Source organism: Halictus rubicundus, chromosome 16, assembly GCF_050948215.1.
Source record: "Halictus rubicundus isolate RS-2024b chromosome 16, iyHalRubi1_principal, whole genome shotgun sequence".
NCBI classification, from domain to species: domain Eukaryota; kingdom Metazoa; phylum Arthropoda; class Insecta; order Hymenoptera; family Halictidae; genus Halictus; species Halictus rubicundus.
In genome coordinates, this window is record NC_135164.1 from 9999497 (window position 1) to 10020139 (window position 20643).

The 20643-nt window shown below is 44.0% G+C and overlaps 3 protein-coding genes across 4 annotated transcripts; 1 reads left to right on the plus strand and 2 right to left on the minus strand.

Moving 5' to 3' along the window:
- Positions 1–772: 772 nt before the first annotated feature.
- Positions 773–4363, minus strand: LOC143362340 (uncharacterized). Its single transcript, XM_076802396.1, has 5 exons — positions 4291–4363; positions 3381–3498; positions 2665–3008; positions 1810–2585; positions 773–1394 (listed from the first exon to the last, which is right to left on the minus strand). Exons 1-5 carry the CDS (start codon positions 4361–4363, stop codon positions 1113–1115), a joined length of 1593 nt encoding a protein of 530 aa, XP_076658511.1. The 3' UTR covers positions 773–1112.
- Positions 4364–12137: 7774 nt separating this feature from the next.
- Positions 12138–16165, plus strand: Mtr4 (exosome RNA helicase Mtr4). Its single transcript, XM_076802342.1, has 10 exons — positions 12138–12349; positions 12435–12539; positions 12609–12851; positions 12920–13127; positions 13214–13480; positions 13548–14376; positions 14454–14626; positions 14702–15136; positions 15217–15754; positions 15990–16165. The coding sequence occupies exons 1-10, from the start codon at positions 12237–12239 to the stop codon at positions 16145–16147; spliced, it is 3069 nt and encodes a 1022-aa protein (XP_076658457.1). The 5' UTR covers positions 12138–12236; the 3' UTR covers positions 16148–16165.
- Positions 16166–16170: 5 nt separating this feature from the next.
- On the minus strand, positions 16171–20454 carry Casp (Fas associated factor casp). 2 transcript variants are annotated; one of them, XM_076802344.1, is made up of 12 exons: positions 19852–20454; positions 19335–19403; positions 18980–19265; positions 18723–18891; positions 18366–18648; positions 18173–18296; positions 17962–18107; positions 17735–17889; positions 17459–17654; positions 17269–17372; positions 16841–17175; positions 16171–16676 (listed from the first exon to the last, which is right to left on the minus strand). In XM_076802344.1, exons 1-11 carry the CDS (start codon positions 19888–19890, stop codon positions 16842–16844), a joined length of 1905 nt encoding a protein of 634 aa, XP_076658459.1. In that variant the 5' UTR covers positions 19891–20454; the 3' UTR covers positions 16171–16676; position 16841. The 2 variants fall into 2 exon arrangements, with proteins under 2 accessions (XP_076658459.1, XP_076658458.1); XM_076802343.1 differs by having other exon boundaries at positions 16854–17175; positions 19852–20450.
- Positions 20455–20643: the final 189 nt, after the last annotated feature.

Sequence of the window (20643 nt, forward strand, 5' to 3'; positions counted from 1 at the left end):
TATTATCAGCACTAATTTCTTTATGTATGTCCGCTGATAGGCCAGAACTGGCCTAATGCGTAATAAATAAAAAAAAAAAGATTTAGCGCCACTGCATGCAGCGGCAAAACGCCGAAACTGTTAGCCAAACGATACCGACGGACGGTAACTCTTGAAACATAGTGTTACCATCCTTGACTGGCAGACGGCGCCACAGGTGCTCCGATGATATTATCGACCGTCGGTAACTATTGGCTACCAGTTTGAGCGTTTTGCCGCTACGTCGAGTGGCGCTAAATTTACATTTTTGTTCTGGCGCGAAATTTAAAGGAGAAAATTCGAAACATACTTTTACTTTTTATGTTGCATGTCAATTCATCGCATAAGGGCTCTAATAATTTTGCTGGCGCATTGTTCGCTATAAAGTAAACACAGTTTTTATTCGTAAATAAGGTTTTTATTCGTTAAAATGTTTTCTTGTGCGATTCTCATGCAATCGGTACACAGGATCTCTTATCGGGGAATGAGTATATGTCGTATATCGATATTCGTATATGTATCATGGTCACAGCCACATATTGCTAACAGGACCTAAACCCTGCTAATTTCACTTAACGGTATAAGGTACTGAGAATTCCATAAAGCGAGAGTGTGTCAGTCAATGGTTTTTCTTTTGCAAGAATCACCGTCAAAAAAGCCTTCCGATTTAATGACGGGATTACAGACTGATACAGAACTCCACATCCACTCGTTTACGTTAGCTTAAGGAATATATATATATGAATTTTTTATATTGATCAAAGTATGCAAATTTGCTTGACTTCGCACAGTTCTAGTCCACCTTAGTAATTTTAGCGTTTCAAAGATCTTCGGCAAGGGTTACCCTCGATGAAATGTAAAATACAGTTTCGCTACTCGACCACTATCATTAACCGACATCAAAATTCGTCTCTAACTAGCCTATTTTCAGTCTAACTTTTGAAAGTTCAACCGCGCTTGGAAATTCGTATACTAGAGACGGCGTACCCAAAGTGTGGTAAAAAGATTGGGAAACTAGACGGATGACCCGGTTCGGTTGATCAAGCCGAGTTTGAACGATACTTTGAGTTCGAATAGTTTCCATGGTCGAACGGTCACATGCTTCCAAACGCTTTACGGCCTCTTGTGACGGACAGCGAGACAATGATGACACTTAAAACAAAGAAGACTAGTCCGAAGAAAGCGGTTAGAGCTCTGCACCATTGTCGCTTCCGTTTCGCTTTCGCGATCGCTCGGCCCAATCTCTCGGCCCGAGACACGTCCAGCGTGAAGTCCAGGTCTCCGGCGAAACCGCGGAACCGATTGTCCCAGTTGCTTTTGCCGGAAGCGACGACTATCCCCTCGCTGGACGAACCGCCGTCACTGCTTTCCAGCTGCTGAAACATCGGTCTTGACACGTTGGTTACATTGACATTGTGAATACTCGTTCAAAATCTACATCGAAACGTAGAAAATCGAAGAAGAAGAACCGATACGAGTATCTGGTAACCAAGATCCGATATTTCGGAAGATATCGCTTCTTGGTTACCCGATGCTATGCAAAGATGCTAAAATAATGGACGATCGCATTCAAGTACAAAAGCGATATAAAATCGAGTATTCATTATGTATACGGAAACTGATGACATAGGATCAAGAGCAACCCGGACGAGAAACGCGATTTTAAACAAGGAGAAACGTTGCGTCGGTATACCGGATACTATCGCAACCATTATTTTTGCATAGACCCATCATTTCACGCCTGTTCGCCGCTTCCGCGGTTCGACTTCCGGTACCACGGATTTCGCTCACCGTTGCGTATTCTGGTTCACGGTGGCCGAGTGTGTTACGATTCTCCTTCTCCCCGTTCAGTCCGATGGTCCCCTTCGCGTCCTGGCCGATTTTGCGATTCGCGTAAGCGTTTCTCACGGCTTGGCGACACGGTCTGCTCGGGTTGCGGTTGCAGCTGCAGTTGCAGCCGATCGCTCGGAACCCGGAAACGGGTTCGTTCGTATCGTTTCGCGCGTCTTGCCCCCGGTTGGTCGGCGTTCCTTGGCAGTCCCTCTGGAACACCGGGGACGCGACCCCTTTCTTCCCGATTCCCGTTTCCTCGTCACCCTTCGACGAGGACGAGGACGACGACAGGAACCTGTGATGCGCGTGCTCGCAGGTGCACACAGAAGTGTACCAACCGGGGTTGTGCAGGTACAAGTGCCTGGCGTTCGTGTACAGCTTCGAGTTCACCGGATTTATTCGCGAGGAGCCGGTCCGGTTCCCGCAGCTGAACAGAGACGAGCTCTTGTCGCTGAGCAGCGACTTCTTCCCAGGCAAGAACTTCCCGGTCGAGTTCTGATGGTAGACGTACTCGTAGATGCCGCTCTTCAAGCCGATACCTTGCGTCACTTTCTGCGAGATGCTCTGCAGGATCTCCTCCGGTGTCATCGCCGTCTCCCCTTCTATCACAGAGTTCAGAGTTTGCGACAGCTCGAGAAGGATCTCGTGCGCGGACGTGCCCGTCGTCTTCTCGTAGTCCCGATCGCAATGCGAGTACGCGTACGCGCAACCGCAACCACAGCAGGCGTACAGGGCTGCAACAGACACCGCAACGAACAACCATCAATTACGAGCGCGTGTGTAAACTCGTAGCGTTTTAGGTGTGCGACTTACCATCGTACTCGGGATTCTCGTCGGTTTGGTAGAGTTCACGGGGGCCGGGGAACGCGGACGGCCAGATAGGGCGCGGGATCGTTTCGCTCTCGTGAATCACGGCGAGTCCTCCACCGAACTGGTCCTTTATCGACAGCGGAACGGTTCGAAAGAAGGCCTGGCCAGGGATAGCCGACGCGTAGCAAGAGTACGAGCCGCCGGACAACGGCGGCGAATGGCTGGAGTAGCCGGAACTGGTCGAGGTCCGGCAACATCTTCTCGAATTGTTCCTCGTGGTGGTCGTCGCCGCCGACGAGCCGGCCACGAATCTCGAGAACTCGGCGTCTATCGAGTCAGGCTCTATCCTGTGTGATCGGAGTATCGTTAGTTTTCTTCTATCAAGTATCGTTTGCGAAACGTCCTCCGTTCACGAAACATGTAAGGAAACTTTAGGATACGTTTTTGTCGCAGCTGCGATCAAAGATGAGAGCGACAATAAAAGCGAAGCAACGCTTGCGATCGACGCTTTTTATGGGTTCTAAAGCAGTTGCGATATAAACGTACCCTTAGTCGCGTTGAAAGATCAACGGACAAGATCAAGCGAGCCCGATCGTTCGGCTAAGCGATTTACGCTATGAAAGTGGACGGTACAAGTTCGTTCGACTAACAGGCACGGTATTGCTCAAGCCGCGTTTTGCATTGAATTTTACGGTCTGCTGGCGAGGAACGGCCTTTACCATTCCGCCTCGTGCAGCTCGGTCCTCGGCACCGCGTACAAGCTGATGTCAGGATTGCAGCCGTACCGCTCGTTCGGTAGATGTAAGGCCAGCTTTGCGCCATCGTCGTCCCCGTCACCGATGCCGTCGCCGTCTGTTCTGGGGCTGTTCTGCTTCTGATTCTGGTTCTGAATCTGACTCTGACTCTGATTCTGATTCTGATCCTGATCCTGATTCTGATTCTGATTCTGATTCTGATTCTGATTCTGATTCTGATTCTGATTCTGATTCTGATTCTGATTCTGATTCTGATTCTGATTCTGATTCTGATTCTGATTCTGATTCTGATTCTGATTCTGATTCTGATCCTGATTCTGATCCTGATTCTGATCCTGATTCTGATCCTGATCCTGATCCTGATCCTGATCCTGATCCTGATCCTGATCCTGATCCTGATTCTGATTCTGATTCTGATTCTGATTCTGATTCTGATTCTGATTCTGATTCTGATTCTGATTCTGATTCTGATTCTGATTCTGATTCTGATTCTGAAACTGATCCTGACTCTGATTCTGATTCTGATTCTGACTCTGGCTCTGATTCTGCTCCTGATTCTGAATCAGATTCTGATCCTGCTTCTGATTCTGATTCTGATTCTGATTCTGATTCTGATTCTGATCCTGAATCTGACTCTGACTCTGTCTCTGTCTCTGACTCTGACTCTGACTCTGACTCTGACTCTGACTCTGACTGTGACTCTGACTCTGGCTCGGATTCTGACTCTGATCCTGATTCTGACTCTGACTCTGACTCTGACTCTGACACTGACTCTGACTCTGATCCTGATTCTGACTCTGACTCTGGCTCTGATTCTGCTCCTGATTCTGAATCAGATTCTGATCCTGCTTCTGATTCTGATTCTGATTCTGGTTCAGGTTCCCGGCTGGAACTGCCAATGCCGTTGCGATCACGCCACTGGAACAGAATTTCCCGTGTTCCAGCATCCCCTGATACGGTCCAACGGTATTACCTATGCAGCAGTACTACCAATCATCGATTCATCTTGGTCGAATCTCCGTACCGTCGCAACGATTTCCGAACGTGCTAACGGTGTTCCCTGAGCAAGGGGTTAATAGTAAAAATATAGAAATAGGAACAGAATCGATTGTTCGTTGCGCCTATGGAATTCTACGTTGCGATTGTACGGGGTGGTTCTAGAGCGCGAGGAAACATACCCAAGCGATGATTCGTGGTTGACTAGGATGGTACCGCATGGATTAGACGCCGGCTCGTCCAGGGCTAGCAACCACCGCTGCATGCTCTATCCTAGTGCCCGACAGCCGACCAACAGTGCACGCTATCATTCTCGGCTCCCTCGGGTTTTACCGACATCTCAGCGTGCCTCCGATCGGCGCTCCTGCGAATCCCAAATAAAGTCCAGACAAAGTAGAAATGAGAAACGCGTTCTCGACTAATTTGTTCGTGGTTCACGGGACCGGAGAAACGACCGATCGTAAAGGACGTTCGGTGTCCTTTTCGGAAACGATTTCGCTCTGGTAACCGTGTTAGCGCCGGGCCACGGATATACATATCTGCATACGCGCGCGTATTTTTGGATTCCTGATCGACGATCAACCTGGATTCCTCGGGACATTCGAGTACCGGTCTTCGCGCGCGCCCCTCTCGTCTCTCACGTTTTTTCCACCACCTTTGTCTTCGGCGCGAACTTATAGGTGTCGTAATCGTGAACGTCTGCACGCTGCACAATATCGCGCCGCGCCGCGCCAGTAATCGAGCGAGATCATTGTATTCTCGGCTTGTCGCCGGGGTCCCTTCTTCCATATTCAGGACTAACCTTTAACGTGGCGTAATCGAAACGACGATCCGACATGACACCCCGAGGATCGTCTCGCATGCTAGGTGTCCGAGGAATCGCCGATCCACGAAACAACCACAGTTTCGTAAGTATTTACCGGCGATCGAGAGACTGATTCTAAATGACTAACCGTAAATCAATATCTTATTTCTTTGCGAGGTAAAATGTTTTCGTTTTTGCTAAATAAAAACGACCCGCCCACGCACGATTGCTCGGCTGTCTCGACCTCGAAGAGGTGGGACTTGCTATCCGTGGTATCGAAACTCTTGTAGACACTCGATCGCAGACTAGTCCTGGCATCGTCGAACAGGTTCGACGGTCACGTCCGAGAAGAAGGATTGTCCGGTTCGATTCATTATCGCCCGCACAGGTTTCGCAAGAATTTATTAAGCGACCGTTTCGTCACTCTAATGCCGCACGGCGCCTTTCGTTTCCACTGGGCCCGGGACAGGAGCGAGGCGATTTGTAATTCTAATTTCGCGGCTAGGTCGGGACCCTTCGGTACCGGGCAACATCCGTCGGCCCGCATAATCGCGGCGCCGCGATTTTTTCACCGAAGTCGGGTCGGTCGCTGGTCGTTCTTCCCTGGCAGATATTCGTCGGACGAGCCGTTTAGTATTGATGCGGTGGATGATCCATGTTTCAAGGTCGCTTTCACATTCGTCATGATCACGTAAGAAATTGGACAACGTGGAACGAGTGTTACGTTATCCAGGACATTCCGCGCCGGCCTGGTAGGAATGTAGGGTAATGTTATATTTCTGTAATATAATGCCGGCTAAACGAGCCATCGCGATCGTTATCTCGCCGCGGAATCGCAACTAAACGCGCTCGTAAAACCTCCAGGGACGGTTTATTTCGGACTAGCCGATTACGATTCCTATCGGGTGTCGAAACGAATTATCTCCGCGAATCGAGTCGACTCTCGTCCGTCGGGTAACCCTGACATTGATGCCGATTCGTTCTACTTTACCCCACATATTCATAGGAACCTATCCCTGAAATGTGCATCCAAGAAATGTCAAAAGTTCTCCGAAGGTGAAGCATCCCCTACGAAGAAGTGTTTTGCTTGCAATCGATAACGTTTTCTTCAGGTTTACGCGATTGCATTTGGCGGGCCTCCGCGAGGCGCGAGTCGCAAGCAGGAGAGCGGAGATCGACGCGCGCGATACACGATGTGCCAAAGTAGCCTGTTTACTTCACAAGTTACAGGTACTCCAATTACCTAGTACCACTGGATCAGCGGTGCAGGCCGTAGCGCCCCGGCGCGGCACTCCGCATTCCGTCACCACTTGCGCCTCTTGCACCTCTCTTGCACCTCTCCTGCACCTCTTGCACCTCTTGCGCCTGTTGCACCACTTGCGCCTCCACTTTCACGTGGCTACGCCGCCGCTCCAACGATCTTCACGTATTACACACGGTTGCACCCTGGAATGTCGATTGACGTTACAAAAGTCCTGTGCTTGGAGAAGAATGCGACTCGCGTGATCAGCCACAGATGCTCGATATCGCGCGGATATCTACCACTCCGCGACCCAATCCGGCCCGGAATCCGTGTCTCTATTAATTATACATTATCAATCCCAAACAGAACTGTTTCACCTACCAGGGGGTGTTTGCTCGTCAAGTAAATATTCGCTTGGGACGCGCGGCATTCGCTTGGACTTGACTACTATTTATTTAAGAAATTGAATCAGACGCAAGTCCAGCTCAACCGAAAGCACATAGTTTTAATCAACTCCGCCTATTTTGTAGAATCGACCCGCTGCGCGACATAGGAAACCGAACAGGTTGCGCAATCGACAAAGGTTTTTACTCCGAGTCGCCGCGCGGTGTCACGCATCCGCGCACGGGGGAAAATCAATTTGACGAATCGACCGGATCGAGAGCCGGCAAAAACAGACGAACAGCCGGCGAACAGGGAAGAGAGAACCTCTCGCGCAATCAATTAGATCGCGCTCTTGTAACCCGTTACGAGACCACCGCGTAACGATTCGAAACGCAACACCGCGCCGCGCCGCGTGTCCTCGGCATCTCTTCGATCGCGGTTTAAGACAACGGGGATCGATCAACCCTCGAAACGATCCATACGGTACGACGGAGGTACGTCCGAACGATTCGGACTCAGCCTCTTCTCACTTTCTCTGCCGATTTACGGACCGTTTTCTCCGCTTTGCATCCTTTTTTAATCGGCGCGCGGTCCTTTCTAAATGGTTTCACAACGCCAAATTCAACGGACGATCGTAGGCAAACTCCCGCGATCCTCTTTGATCGCTTACCAGCGCAGCGCAACGGACCGAGATTGTTCCAGCGATTAAGATCGGCGATCTGTCGCAACGATTTTCGTCGGTTCCCTGTCGAACCACCAGAAAATCCCATATGATCGAACTATAAATTGCATACGGATAGATAATAGTTGCGATTATGCTTCTGCGCTCCCAAGCATGTGGTAACTTAGTTAACGAGACTCTTCTAACTGTTCCAGGTGAACCGCGCGCGACAATCGTTAATTTATCGATCAACGAAGAGAGTTAGTTGATGCCGCTGTCGTCGTGAGAATTTGCCAAGTCGAGAGAAGAGGAACGAGAAGAAAGGCGAATGGGAACCTGTTGCGCTGAATCGAGAAAGAAGAAGTAGAAGAAGAAGCGGTCCCGTAGAAACTTTATCTTATAGGGAAGATCGTGCGGGAACGCGAACGGTCCACGAAACGGAGCCGCGAAAAATATTTGACTCGCGAACTTTCACTCGCACTCATTCAGGGCCGTTCCACGAAAACACATCGCCCCACGTCTCGAAAAATACAAGCCCGGCTCGACTCGACCCGACCCGACCCGACCCATACCCGACTCGACTCGACTCGACTCGACTCGACTTGACTCGACCCGACTCGACCCGAAAACGAAAGAAACGAACTTGTTTGTGGCGCAGCGGCCGTCCAGAGCTATCCGAAAAAGATTCCCATGGCCACTTTCACGGCATCGAAAGCACCGTGTGTAATTTCTAATCGGCTGGACACAACCTCCCCCTGCCCCCTTCCACCAAACGCTCCGACACCTCCGGGGGTTTGCGAATGGTGTCACGGCAGAGACTGGTCTCTTTCGAGTAAATAAAACTCGTGCGAAAATCACCGAGACCAAGAATTCCTCCCAGTAGATAAAATTCCCGACGCGATAGAAAATCCCCGAGAAATCTTCGATTATCGTTCGTAGAATCCGAATGATAGAACCTCTGGAATTTCGTGATAATCGGAACTAGATCGTGCGAGCGTAAACCGATTTATAGCGAAAACCTCGTCGACTTCTAAGCGAAAAATCGAATTTTCGCGGTGACGATGAAAATGCGAGGCTTCGAAGATCCGCTGCTTGTTTATTAGAATACGAAATCAATGTTGAGGTCGGCGAAATGTAGGGCACGGATCCATGGGACCCGAACAGGAATTTTCTTCGGGAGCCGCAAGAAAGGCAAAACAGCCCGGGGCGAGGAGCAACTTTCATGCATGCAGATTCACGTTTTGGTACGGGCCCGAGCACGTATACGTTTACCTACACCTATACCTGTACCCTGTGTACCTACATACCTCCTGTATACCTGCACGAGTAACGTACTCGGACGTCCTGGTCGTACAATCACGGGGCAATATAAGCTTTTCTTTTCCTCCGGAGAAAGTATAAAAATAACAATTGCTTCGCGGCAATGGTGCCTCCCGTCTCCATATTCATCGGCCAGACCGTAGATTACGTCAGCTCTCTTCTTCTCTGGTCAGTACGCGAGTCAACGAGCGAATCGTTATTCAGAGACGATAAGTACGATTTAGCTATCGATCGATCCTATTGTTCACGACTCCGCGTGCCCGATAAAAATCTGTTTAAACGGCCAGAGAAAGATTGGAGATCGTGACGCAACCGCCGCCGATTCTATCCTATCGTTTATAGCTCGGCGACTGATATAAACCGGTTCGCGAAACGCGGTTCGTAAACGATCGGAGATCCCTCGGTTTCCCGTTGATCCTATTGTTTTGTTCTATGGTATCATTCGAGCTCGGGGTCTTCCAAAAATTGGTTCATCGTCCGAGGAAGAGGAAATTCAACTTTTTCTCTGACATTGGATCAATCCCATCTACATGTGTATGTATATGTACATTCGCAAACAGGAAGTGTGCAGAGTTAGAAAGCGAACGCGACGCGACGCGACGCGACGCGGTGCGACGCGGTGCGATGAGTCGCTGCTTCCGAATGAGAAACGTGCCGCGGAAGATCTCGCGACTGCTGAAAGAACGAACCAATAGGACACAATAGAATCTGTTAAGCAAAGTCATCTGCTCGTGCCAAAAGATTTTAACAGTTTGACAAAGAGAGGAAAGACAAAAGAATAGATGGGGAAGTTACGAAGTAGTCTACCAGCGTGTATCTAATCGGCACCTGTAATCATTTTGCCAGTAGCATAAAGCATCCAATTTCATTGCAAGTAGCGTCGATCTAGCATCGCGCGTCATTGGATACATTTTTCAGTAGATTAAGCTGTTGGGATCAGACCACAATCCGAGTACACTGTGGATATGCTACAGAATAGCGAATCGTTTCAACGAGAACAATGATCGCAAGAATGGACCGTTACGTTCGGGGCAACAATGAACGGAGCAAAGCTAAATTACATGGCGCCTCCGTTTACATTCGTCGTTCCCTTCTACCACGGTCCGAGTGCTGCATTGTACACCTTGAACGACTACCTGCTTCGATACGCGCACGGTAACCGCTTCAAATTCGCAGGCGTGATAATAATTTTCGCTCTTTGCGCCTTTCTTTCCTTTTCTTCGTGGCGTTGTTACTGATTTTCGGCTTGTCGCTGACGCGAACAATTTACTCTAGCTTTTGGCTCGTTCGAGTTGTGTTTTCCGAAGAAAAGCGTGGCGACGGTTGCACGGCCATCGACAAAGAAACGCGACGCGACGCGACGACCGATTTAAGTTGCGAAAAGAGCGAAGATCAACGGATCACGAAAGCGGACGACCAGGATTCCTCCGGAGGACGCGCTCGGTGGTTGAGAAAGATCGACCGGTGGACAGACCCTGACTTTTCGACCCGCTGCACGATGACTCGTGGACCATTGATCGTCTCATGTTCTTGTATCCTCGTCCTTCGACTCTAACATATGGCCATCCTGTCAAGACTCACTCCGTTTCGTAACCCTTGTCACCGCGGAGGGTCGCGCGACGTAATCGCGGCTTTCGCGCTTCGATCGAACATTTCCAACGACCTTTCTTCGCTGTTCGGAGCAACTAAGTTATGCTTTCGCGTCTGTGACTACCGGTTCGATCAATTTGGATAACAGGACCGGAAGTTGGAAGCTTTTACAGTGGCTCCAGTAGACCACTGGATCGACCAAAACAATACCTACAACAGAGGAGCTTTGCTTTCACGGTTTTTCGCATCGAACACCGTCTCGATTTACCGTTTCGTTCGACCTTTCGCTATCGGGAATATCGTCGGAACAGCCGGAAGACTTTGGTGGGCGTGAACGAATTACGGTTCACGAGCGAAAGCGTGAATCGCATTTGCGAGTAATTTTAATCCCCCGTAGGTCCGGGATCCGTTACAGCTGTACGTCGAATTAGAGATGAAAGGATGGAACCTCAAACAAGGTTCGTCCCGAAGACAAAGCGTCAGGTGCGTCGCACCTGAGAAAGCAGTCGGAAGAATAAGTAAACGCGTTGATTTCTGAACGTCATCGCATGCGAAACCGACGCAGGTGCCGTCCCGGTGGAACGAACATGATTTATGACCGAGCCACAACAGTGTACACCTCTTAATCGTATCGTCCCGTAACTTTCTACCGTTCGATTAGCCGATCCGCAGGTGTTTAGCAACAATAATTCTTCGGTTTCGTTCACGCCGAACCATCGAACTATAGGTTTCATAACATAACAGGCAACATAACATGGTAGGCAACAAAATGCAATTTACGCGGGTGTCTCGATAGCAAATTTTTCTGTATAAATGGATTTTCGAGACAGTACTAATATACTCTTGGAAATCTTCTGAAACGCGTTTAATTCGCGTTGCGGTAAAAGAAACTCAGAATCAGTAGAGATCAGATGAAACTAAGTTGAATCTAACAGAAGGGTTGATTGAAGGGTGAATTTTGTTGACAATCGGTCGGGGGTCGTTGCAGCATTGTTCTATGGGCATTGGGTAAAATTCGATATTTTAGATATTAGCGTGAAATACCTTGGTCTGTCGCTGAACTGACAATTAGTCGGTCCCATTCAATCCCGCGATCGACACCGTGTACGGAGGAAGCTTAGCGCGCGGAGACGAAGACGGAGACGAAGACGAAGACGGAGACGAAGACGAAGACGAAGACGGAAACGGAGACGGAGACGGAGACGGAGACGGAGACGCAAACTTTCACGCGCGTGCCAGCGCGACCGTTACACTCGCACTCGCATTCGTGCGATCTTGCACTCGCGGACGCCCAAAGAAAACTGAAAGTCCCGTTTCGTCGCCGAAAGCCCCGTCAGCTCGCAAACACGGCCGGACCCATTGAAATCCTTATCCTCATAAGTACGTGCTCGTACGTAGAATAAGAGACCCAACTACTGATCAGAACAACTACTGATACTTATTTTCAAAAACATAATTAATATGTTATACATCTCTTTTTTAATGTTCACTATGCTTTAAAAATAAGTATAATTAACACACCTTGCGCGGAAAGCGACTAAAGTCGAGTTTGTGTGTTAATATAGGCACAGTAATTGTAGCATCTATCCTTTCTCTACGCCTACACCCTTTAACCCTTCCAACGTTTTGGATATGTATTGAAATTTTGAATTTGAATATTGTACAATCGAACCTGTAAGCGATGTATATTCCGTAGGTATCGATTCGATGATTCGACTATCGATACAAAGTAATAGGGGGGAACGGGCAGCGTACAATCTGCGTCGGGACAGTGTGAAATTGCTCGGGAAATAAATTTGTAAATAAACGTTCTATTTTATAATGGCTAGTTTTACCGCCGATCTGTTCAATGTTTTCGAAGAAACGGAAGATGTAGTGGAAATAATTCCACCACCGGTAAAACAAAATGTCTCGAAGGCGTCGTTGAATGAAACGTAAGTTGTTTTCCTAACCTCTGCGCGACATAACCTTATAATTGACTTTGCAATGTGTTTTCTAATTTATCAAATCGATACACAGAAAAACGGTGGAAAGCAGTGGGAAACGGGAATTCGATTCGACGGGGAACGATCATGTTGAAATTGCGAAGAAATTAAAGTCGGACCTCATGTTAGACGATCTAAAGTAAGTTACGTACATCAAACGACGATGTAGAATATACACCTTGTAAATTGGTTGTTTTGTTGTATATAGTATAGAAGAATTAGCTGCACGCATCAAAATCCATACTATAGAAACGATCGAATCCTGCACGCATGAAGTTGCAGTTCCACCCGATTACGAATATGTACCGTTGGAGAACAAACCAGGAAAACCAGCCAAAGAGTATAAATTCGTGCTGGATCCGTTTCAGAAGGAAGCGATACTGTGTATAGAAAACAATCAATCTGTTTTGGTATCTGCTCACACGTCGGCTGGTAAAACTGTTGTCGCAGAGTATGTATTCTTGTACTTGGAACGTACGAGCCTCTAAGGAAACCTGTTACAGACTTTTCATTTTACAGATACGCTATAGCATGCTCGTTAAAAGACAAACAAAGAGTAATCTACACTACTCCCATAAAAGCACTGAGTAATCAAAAGTATAGGGAGTTCTTTGAAGAGTTCAAAGACGTTGGTTTGCTAACCGGAGATGTTACCATCAATCCAACAGCCAGTGTTTTAATTATGACTACAGAAATTTTGAGAAATATGCTTTACCGAGGATCAGAGGTTTTTTCAATACCCTTAAGTTCTAACTTAATTCGTTAGGTGCATTTATGAATAGGATAAATAAGTTAATGGATTTAATGTCGTAGGTAATGCGTGAAGTTGGATGGGTAATCTTTGACGAAATCCATTACATGCGTGACAAGGAAAGGGGTGTTGTCTGGGAAGAAACATTAATATTATTACCGGACAATGTGCATTACGTTTTTCTTTCTGCTACTATACCGAATGCGCGACAGTTCGTTGAGTGGGTCGCGCATTTACATAAACAGCCTTGCCATGTTGTTTATACAGACTACAGACCAACTCCGTTACAACATTACATATTCCCCGTTGGCGGTGATGGGATTCATTTGGTTTGTAAAACCGTATCGACACGAATGATTAGTCGAAACACAGTTGTTAACAAATAAATGTATACAGGTGGTAGACGAGACCGGACAATTTAAAGAAGACAACTTCAACAGAGCGATGGCGTGTTTGCAACATGGTGACGCGGCTAAAGGGGACACGAAAGGCCGTAAAGGGGGTATGCGGGGTACAAACGCTGGAGAGACAAATATTTTCAAAATGGTCAAAATGATTATGGAAAGGAATTTTGCACCTGTAATTATCTTCAGTTTTTCGAAGAAAGACTGTGAGATTTACGCGATGCAAATGGCTAAATTGGATTTGAACACATTAGAAGAGAAAAAGCTGGTGAACGAGGTATTCAACAACGCCATGGATGTTCTGAACGAGGAAGACAGACGTTTACCGCAGGTTGAAAATGTTTTGCCACTGTTGAGGCGTGGAATAGGGATTCATCACGGTGGACTTTTACCTATACTGAAAGAAACTGTGGAGATACTGTTCAGCGAAGGTCTGATAAAGGCGCTTTTCGCAACAGAAACGTTCGCGATGGGATTGAACATGCCAGCGCGAACAGTGTTGTTCACTGCGTCGCGAAAATTCGACGGTAAAGCTTTCCGTTGGATCACTTCCGGAGAGTATATACAAATGTCTGGTCGAGCTGGTAGAAGAGGTTTGGACGAGAAAGGCATAGTAATATTGATGATCGACGAACAAGTTAGCCCTGTTATCGGCAAAGCGATTGTACAAGGAAAAGCTGACCCCATCAATTCTGCGTTTCATTTAACTTACAACATGGTTCTAAACCTTTTACGAGTCGAAGAAATCAATCCGGAATATATGCTTGAGAGGAGCTTTTATCAGTTTCAGAATCAAGCCTCTATCCCCGACTTGTACAATAGTAAGTATAGATCATTTATTTCCTCAATTACATATTACAATTTGGTATAAAATGATTGTTTTTACAAATGATTACAGAGGTAAAGGAATTACAAGCGGCATATAACGCAGTGGATATTGATAAATATAATCAGATATCGTCTTACCATGACATACGTGAACAACTCGACCGTCTTACTACCGAATTCCGATCTTACTTGACAAAGCCGGAGTACTTGCTACCCTTCCTGCAACCTGGAAGGCTAGTGAAAGTATGCGTTTATATTTTATCTGTATTACTGACACATACAAGAGCCGTGTTTTCTAAAATATTCGTAATATTCTAGGTAAAGAATGAAAATGAAATGTTCGATTGGGGTATTATAGTGAATTTCAAAAAGAAAAACCCAAAGAATCCAACGGGAAAGGAGAACACGGTCATTATCATTGATATTTTACTGCACATTTCTAAAGAGTCCAGCGAAGGCTGTCCAGTACCCTGCCACGAAGGCCAAGAAGGTGAAGTGGAAGTGGTACCTGTACTGCACACGTTAATTTCTCAAATAAGTTCTCTCCGGCTGTATTATCCAAAAGATTTAAGACCGTCAGACAACAGAAAGAGCGTACTAAAGACGATACAAGAAGTGAAAAAAAGATTTCCCGACGGACTACCACTCCTGAATCCCACTACAGATATGCGTATAGAAGACGAGGCATTTAAAGATATCGTTAAAAAAATCGAACTACTTGAAGAGAGACTGTACTCGCATCCCTTGCACAAGGTAAAGTATCTGCCATCTCTAGTCTTTAATGCTTGAACCACCATACATACTAAATACATTTTTATTTCACTTAAACATAGGATTCGAATGTAAATAGATTATACGAACAATTCTTAAACAAAGAGGATTTAGGTAATCAATTGAAGCAAGCCAAATCGGAACTGAAAAAAGCCAAATCGATACTTCAAATGGACGAATTGAAATGTAGAAAAAGGGTATTAAGAAGGTTGGCCTACTGTACAGCATCCGATGTTATAGAATTAAAGGGCAGAGTGGCTTGCGAACTGAACGGGGCCGATGAATTGTTAATGACCGAGATGATATTTAATGGATTGTTTAATGCGTTGAGCGTACCACAAATGATAGCGTTGATCAGTTGTTTCGTTTGTGACGAGAAGTCGAACGAAATGCCAAAGTCTACCGAGGAATTAAGTGGTCCGCTTCGACAAATGCAAGATTTGGCTCGAAGAATAGCAAAAGTATCTACAGAAGCTAATTTAGAGTTAGCCGAAGATGCGTACGTGGAAAGGTTCAAGCCCTTTCTCATGGATGTGGTATATGCTTGGAGTAAAGGGGCGACGTTTTTACAAATTTGTAAAATGACAGATATATTTGAAGGTATATTTGCAGATTTTTATTTTTTTTTTTTTTATTGTATTATAAACGAAATATAGGATAGACAGTATCTTTTAATCGTTTAAAATGCAAAATCATAAATATTTGTATTAGTACTTTAGACACGTGGCAAACGTTTGTAAGGATAACGGGTCTATCGTATGCTTCGTTTGCGACTGCATCTTTATATTGATTTTCTTCCCAGCTAACTTAACTTTGATTCCGTTCATTCGTCTAGGTTCAATTATACGATGTATGCGGCGTTTAGAGGAAGTTCTTAGGCAATTGTGTCAAGCAGCAAAAAATATTGGAAATACGGACTTAGAGAATAAATTCAGCGAAGCAATTAAACTTATAAAACGTGATATTGTCTTCGCCTCATCTTTGTATTTATAATAAAAATTCTTAAAACGATGTGCTATTATTTAAAATATAGTTTTTTTTTATTACGAGTTCTATTTATATATCTTTTACAAATTAAGTTCTTTCCCGACTCACACTTTGAGATACTTAGTAACATAATAACGACAAACAAAAGACAACTTTTGTTTGAGGTTTTCAGAAGTAATTTATTTCTAGTAATTTAAAATATACAATGCACATGCATGGAAAGGACTTCTCTCTTTTCGTTTCTTTTTATATACATATAAAAAACCACATTTGTCGTACGAATTAATAGTACGGAAAGATATAACATAAAAATTAATTGTAATTGTATAATAAACAGAACTCATATTAACTGACAACTATTCGAAACTTGTAAAGTTTTGAATAAATAACACTTTCAGAATATTGCAATGCTTAATTTCTACATTTTAATTTAATTACAACAAATTACTTATACTTATCGTTCTTCTAGAATTACCGTTTCTTGAGGACAGAATTTTAGGTCCATAAGAGTAAGTTGCGAATCCATGGATGTTAACTAGAAGAAGAAAAAAGACAGAAATTTGACCACCTGTCGATCTCAAAAACTTATGCTTGAATTTCTTGTGAAAACATGAATGCAAATTCTTTGGCTATAAATGAACGCGGTAGAAAAGAAAGGACGCGAAGAAACATCTATATAATGAGAACTCAAATGCTTACATCATCTACTTACATCCCTTCGAGGCCAACTACATAGGACCTTGTACTCTTCCGTAGGATAGCCCTCCACGATGAGAAAATTAAGAAGCGTTTGAAGCGGTGTGTCCGACTGAAATCTGCGCTCCAGATATTTCCCTGCTGGCAGCCACACTTTAACTTTCAGTACACCGTCTCCTACTGCTTGTTGTGGTTCCGGAGGAAGATTGTCTTCTAGGGCTCGTCTATGAGCTTCTTTTCTTGCTTCTTCGACCAACTTTTCATTTTCTGCTTCCTCTTTTCGTCTCTTTTCCAACTCTTCTTCCATTTTCTTCTGTTCTTTCGCTTTCTCTTTTGCTCTACACAGTGATACAACATTTTATCTCAAGCCTTGCGTAATGCTTGAAACACACACTACATTTTTTATCGCAATTAATTTATTACTTATTTACCTATCCGCAGCTAAACTTTCTTGATAAGCTCTGTCTTGTTCTTGCTTGACTCTTTCTCTAGCTTGTCTCTCTTCTTCGACATCGATATCAGCGCGCCTGTATTCCTGTTAATTCAAAAATCCAACGGATTAAAATGTGACGCGGATTTATCCAATTCCTCGTACATGTGTATGAGAGCATTTCCATTCACCTGAAATACATCTACAGCGTGAATTAAGTTGGTCAGCAGATCACTGACTCCCACATTGCCATGGACTGTCGTGAATATTTCCGTGTTCGATCTGCTTCTCATTATAATTACAAGAACGGGTAATGTATCAACTTCTATATTCTTCATAGCTAATGCTGCAACTGATCCTAGCGTCTCTTTTACTGATAAAAGAAACCTGAAATTCAAAGGTAACTAATTACTGTGAAAAGCATGATCTGTTTAAACGGAAATAGTTATTCTTAAAACAATACGTACCTCTGCTTATTAGACTCGGAAGTAATATCCCAGCCCCATACAATGAAATTTGCGGACAATACTTGCAGTACTGTTTCGAAGCCTAATAATTGTGCGCAAAATACGTTCGCTAGTATACTGTTATCGTGATGTAAATAAACAGCTAACAATTTTCTCTGAAATAAATCGAGTTTATATTTCACACGAGATATTAGTCAACGTAGCTATCGATTCGAGTGAAGGCAAACCTCTTTTGCTGGCTTTAAACATGACTCTTTAACTGCGTCCTTGAATTTGCCGGTAAAAAATTCTGGATGCGCTTGTCCGTATCGTTTCTCGAATTCCTCGGCAAAATGCAGCGTTCCCACGGTCTCGTCCATAACATTATCTGGCACTGTACGAAACACGATTTAGTATTATGAATTTATTCACGGTCAACGGGCTAGAAAATATACTTACTAAGACGTTGTATTTTAGTAGTGGTTTTAATATCTATGAAAATATCGTCGTCAACGTTGAACGAATCCTCTACGTCGTATGCTTCCTCTAAAGAACTATCGCTTTCAACCAAGTCTATAACTTCCTAAGACCGTACAAAATATCATTGATATGTTATATAATTTATAGATTATTTATCCATATCGAAAAGTACCTTTTTCTCTTCTTTCGATGGTAGCTCGGTAACGGAAAGATCATGCTCTGGATAAGAGATTCCAGTTTGTGCTAACATTATGCTATCATTTTTCACTGTACTTGGCCAGCCTTTCCATTGTTGATTTCGAATAGGAACATTTATCAATGCATCAATACCAGACTTTACGTCCAAGACTGTGTTCGAGCCACTATATTTTAAATTGTATGTTTTCTTATGTGTTTCGTCTGTGATATTCAAGGTGTATGTTTGAATCATACGCTCCGTACATTTCGATTTATCGCTAAAAATATAATAAGCTCACTAAAATTTCCATTCATGCTGGAGAACCATTTTTTGTTTTACAAATATGCTTACTCGTCGGTCATAAAATCTGGCGAAGTAAACATGTATAAGGTATTCTCTTTTGGCAAGTCTAACGAGTGTAATGGCGTTGAAAGCGACACAGGTGCTTTTTTCCATCCACGAAGACGTTGCTGACAATGTGGAACCTTTGTCTGTTCCCATATAAGCTGCCTCAGATCCTCTATGGATAACATGTTTCAATTAAAAACTAATACCAACTAGTATTAACCAAAAGTATCAAAGAAAGTGTAGTTAAAGAAAGTACTTACTCACAGAAGAAGACTCGGATATATTTATTATATAAACATGACTAAGGTAATTAACACAGAATGTGAGTGTTCTTGCTCTTGCATAATTTTTATATTTACTTGTCCCAGGTTTTGAATTTTCTACAACATCCACTTTCACGACATTCTCTGTATCGTTAACAGTTTGCGACGACGACGAAGAAGATGAATGTGGCATTCTTTCAATTTCCTCTATCATTTCTATATCAGGACTCATTTCAGAGGGTAATTGTTGCGTACCGCTGGGCATGGCTTGATTTACTGCTGCCTACATAATGTTGTAAAATATTATGTTACATCGCGCTGATTATAGAAATAAGTTTATATATGTACTTACCAATAAATCCCAACTTGACTCCTCTAAATATTTAATGGCATGTCCGACATCGTCGATTCCAGTACAAGCCTAAAATAATATAAATAATTGTTACTATTTTAAATGTGTTACATGTTAACAAAATGAAATCAAGTTCAAAGGGGGGATGTACAGGGCGGATGAAACTGTTTCGTCCTTTGTTTTACGTAAACGACACATTACAACTTTTTAAACAAAGATTCAAAGAACTCACAGACGCAATTGTGTACAGACAAAGAGACAAAGATTTTCGCACACGGAAAAGAAACGATGAAAAATACGCGATACGAAATAGCAAAAAAAATATTATTAGTATTTTCCCGAATATTCTAGAGTATCATGGAAAACTCGGACAGATTGCCAGACAAAACAGAAAAAGCATCTCATCATTGATATTCGTCGATTTCAACTATTGTCAATGTCATTACTTCATATATCATAACCTCAAACTTTATTTGTATTTAAAAGTTAACGAAAAATCGAGGCTTGAATGGATCACCTGAAAATCAGCCAAAATCTCGTCTCGTGTTCCAGCCATTGTGTCCACGTTCACTGTCAAATTTGAGCAAATATGCGAATCACAAGAACTGCTTCGTTACTTCACCAATCGTTCCAAGCGACATGCACAACGAATGCAAGCCATTGACGTCTTAAACCTCGCGCTAGCTTGAAACGAACATTGAACTATCTACCTATAGTGTTTATATATTTCCCTTTGCGACATCAAACAATCGTTCGTATAACTATAACGGCCGAAATCGGAAAAGACGTTCACACTTCTCGACTTAAAGTTCACCAGATACACGCGAAAAATTCCGATTGGTGAAACCTTAAATCGTTATAACTACTCTCCAATCGTATACAAAAGATGCATGACGTACGCTTCATGCTCGCATTAACACAAGCTATATAATTTAAGTGATGATGATCATGTAAGTTTTAATCAATGTACCACCGATTTGAAATTATCTTTTGTTCAATGTTATCTTTTGTTCACAATTAATGACCATCGTATAAGACACGAATCGATTGAATTCTTTGTTTAAATTTTGAAAAAAAAGTTATATTAGTTGCTTTAAATATAGATCCGATACTTCTGACCGTTGAATAAAACTTTTTCTAAAATACTACGTATTAAAATAAAATAATAAATATTTAATGAAGTAATGTCGCTCCTTACCGTCTAGTTAAAATATCCTCCGTAACTGCGTATTTATATCTCCGCCATTCCATTGCGCACTCGATAGTGCGCGCATCTTCGACAGAAAGAAAAGCGATGAGCAAGGGAAAC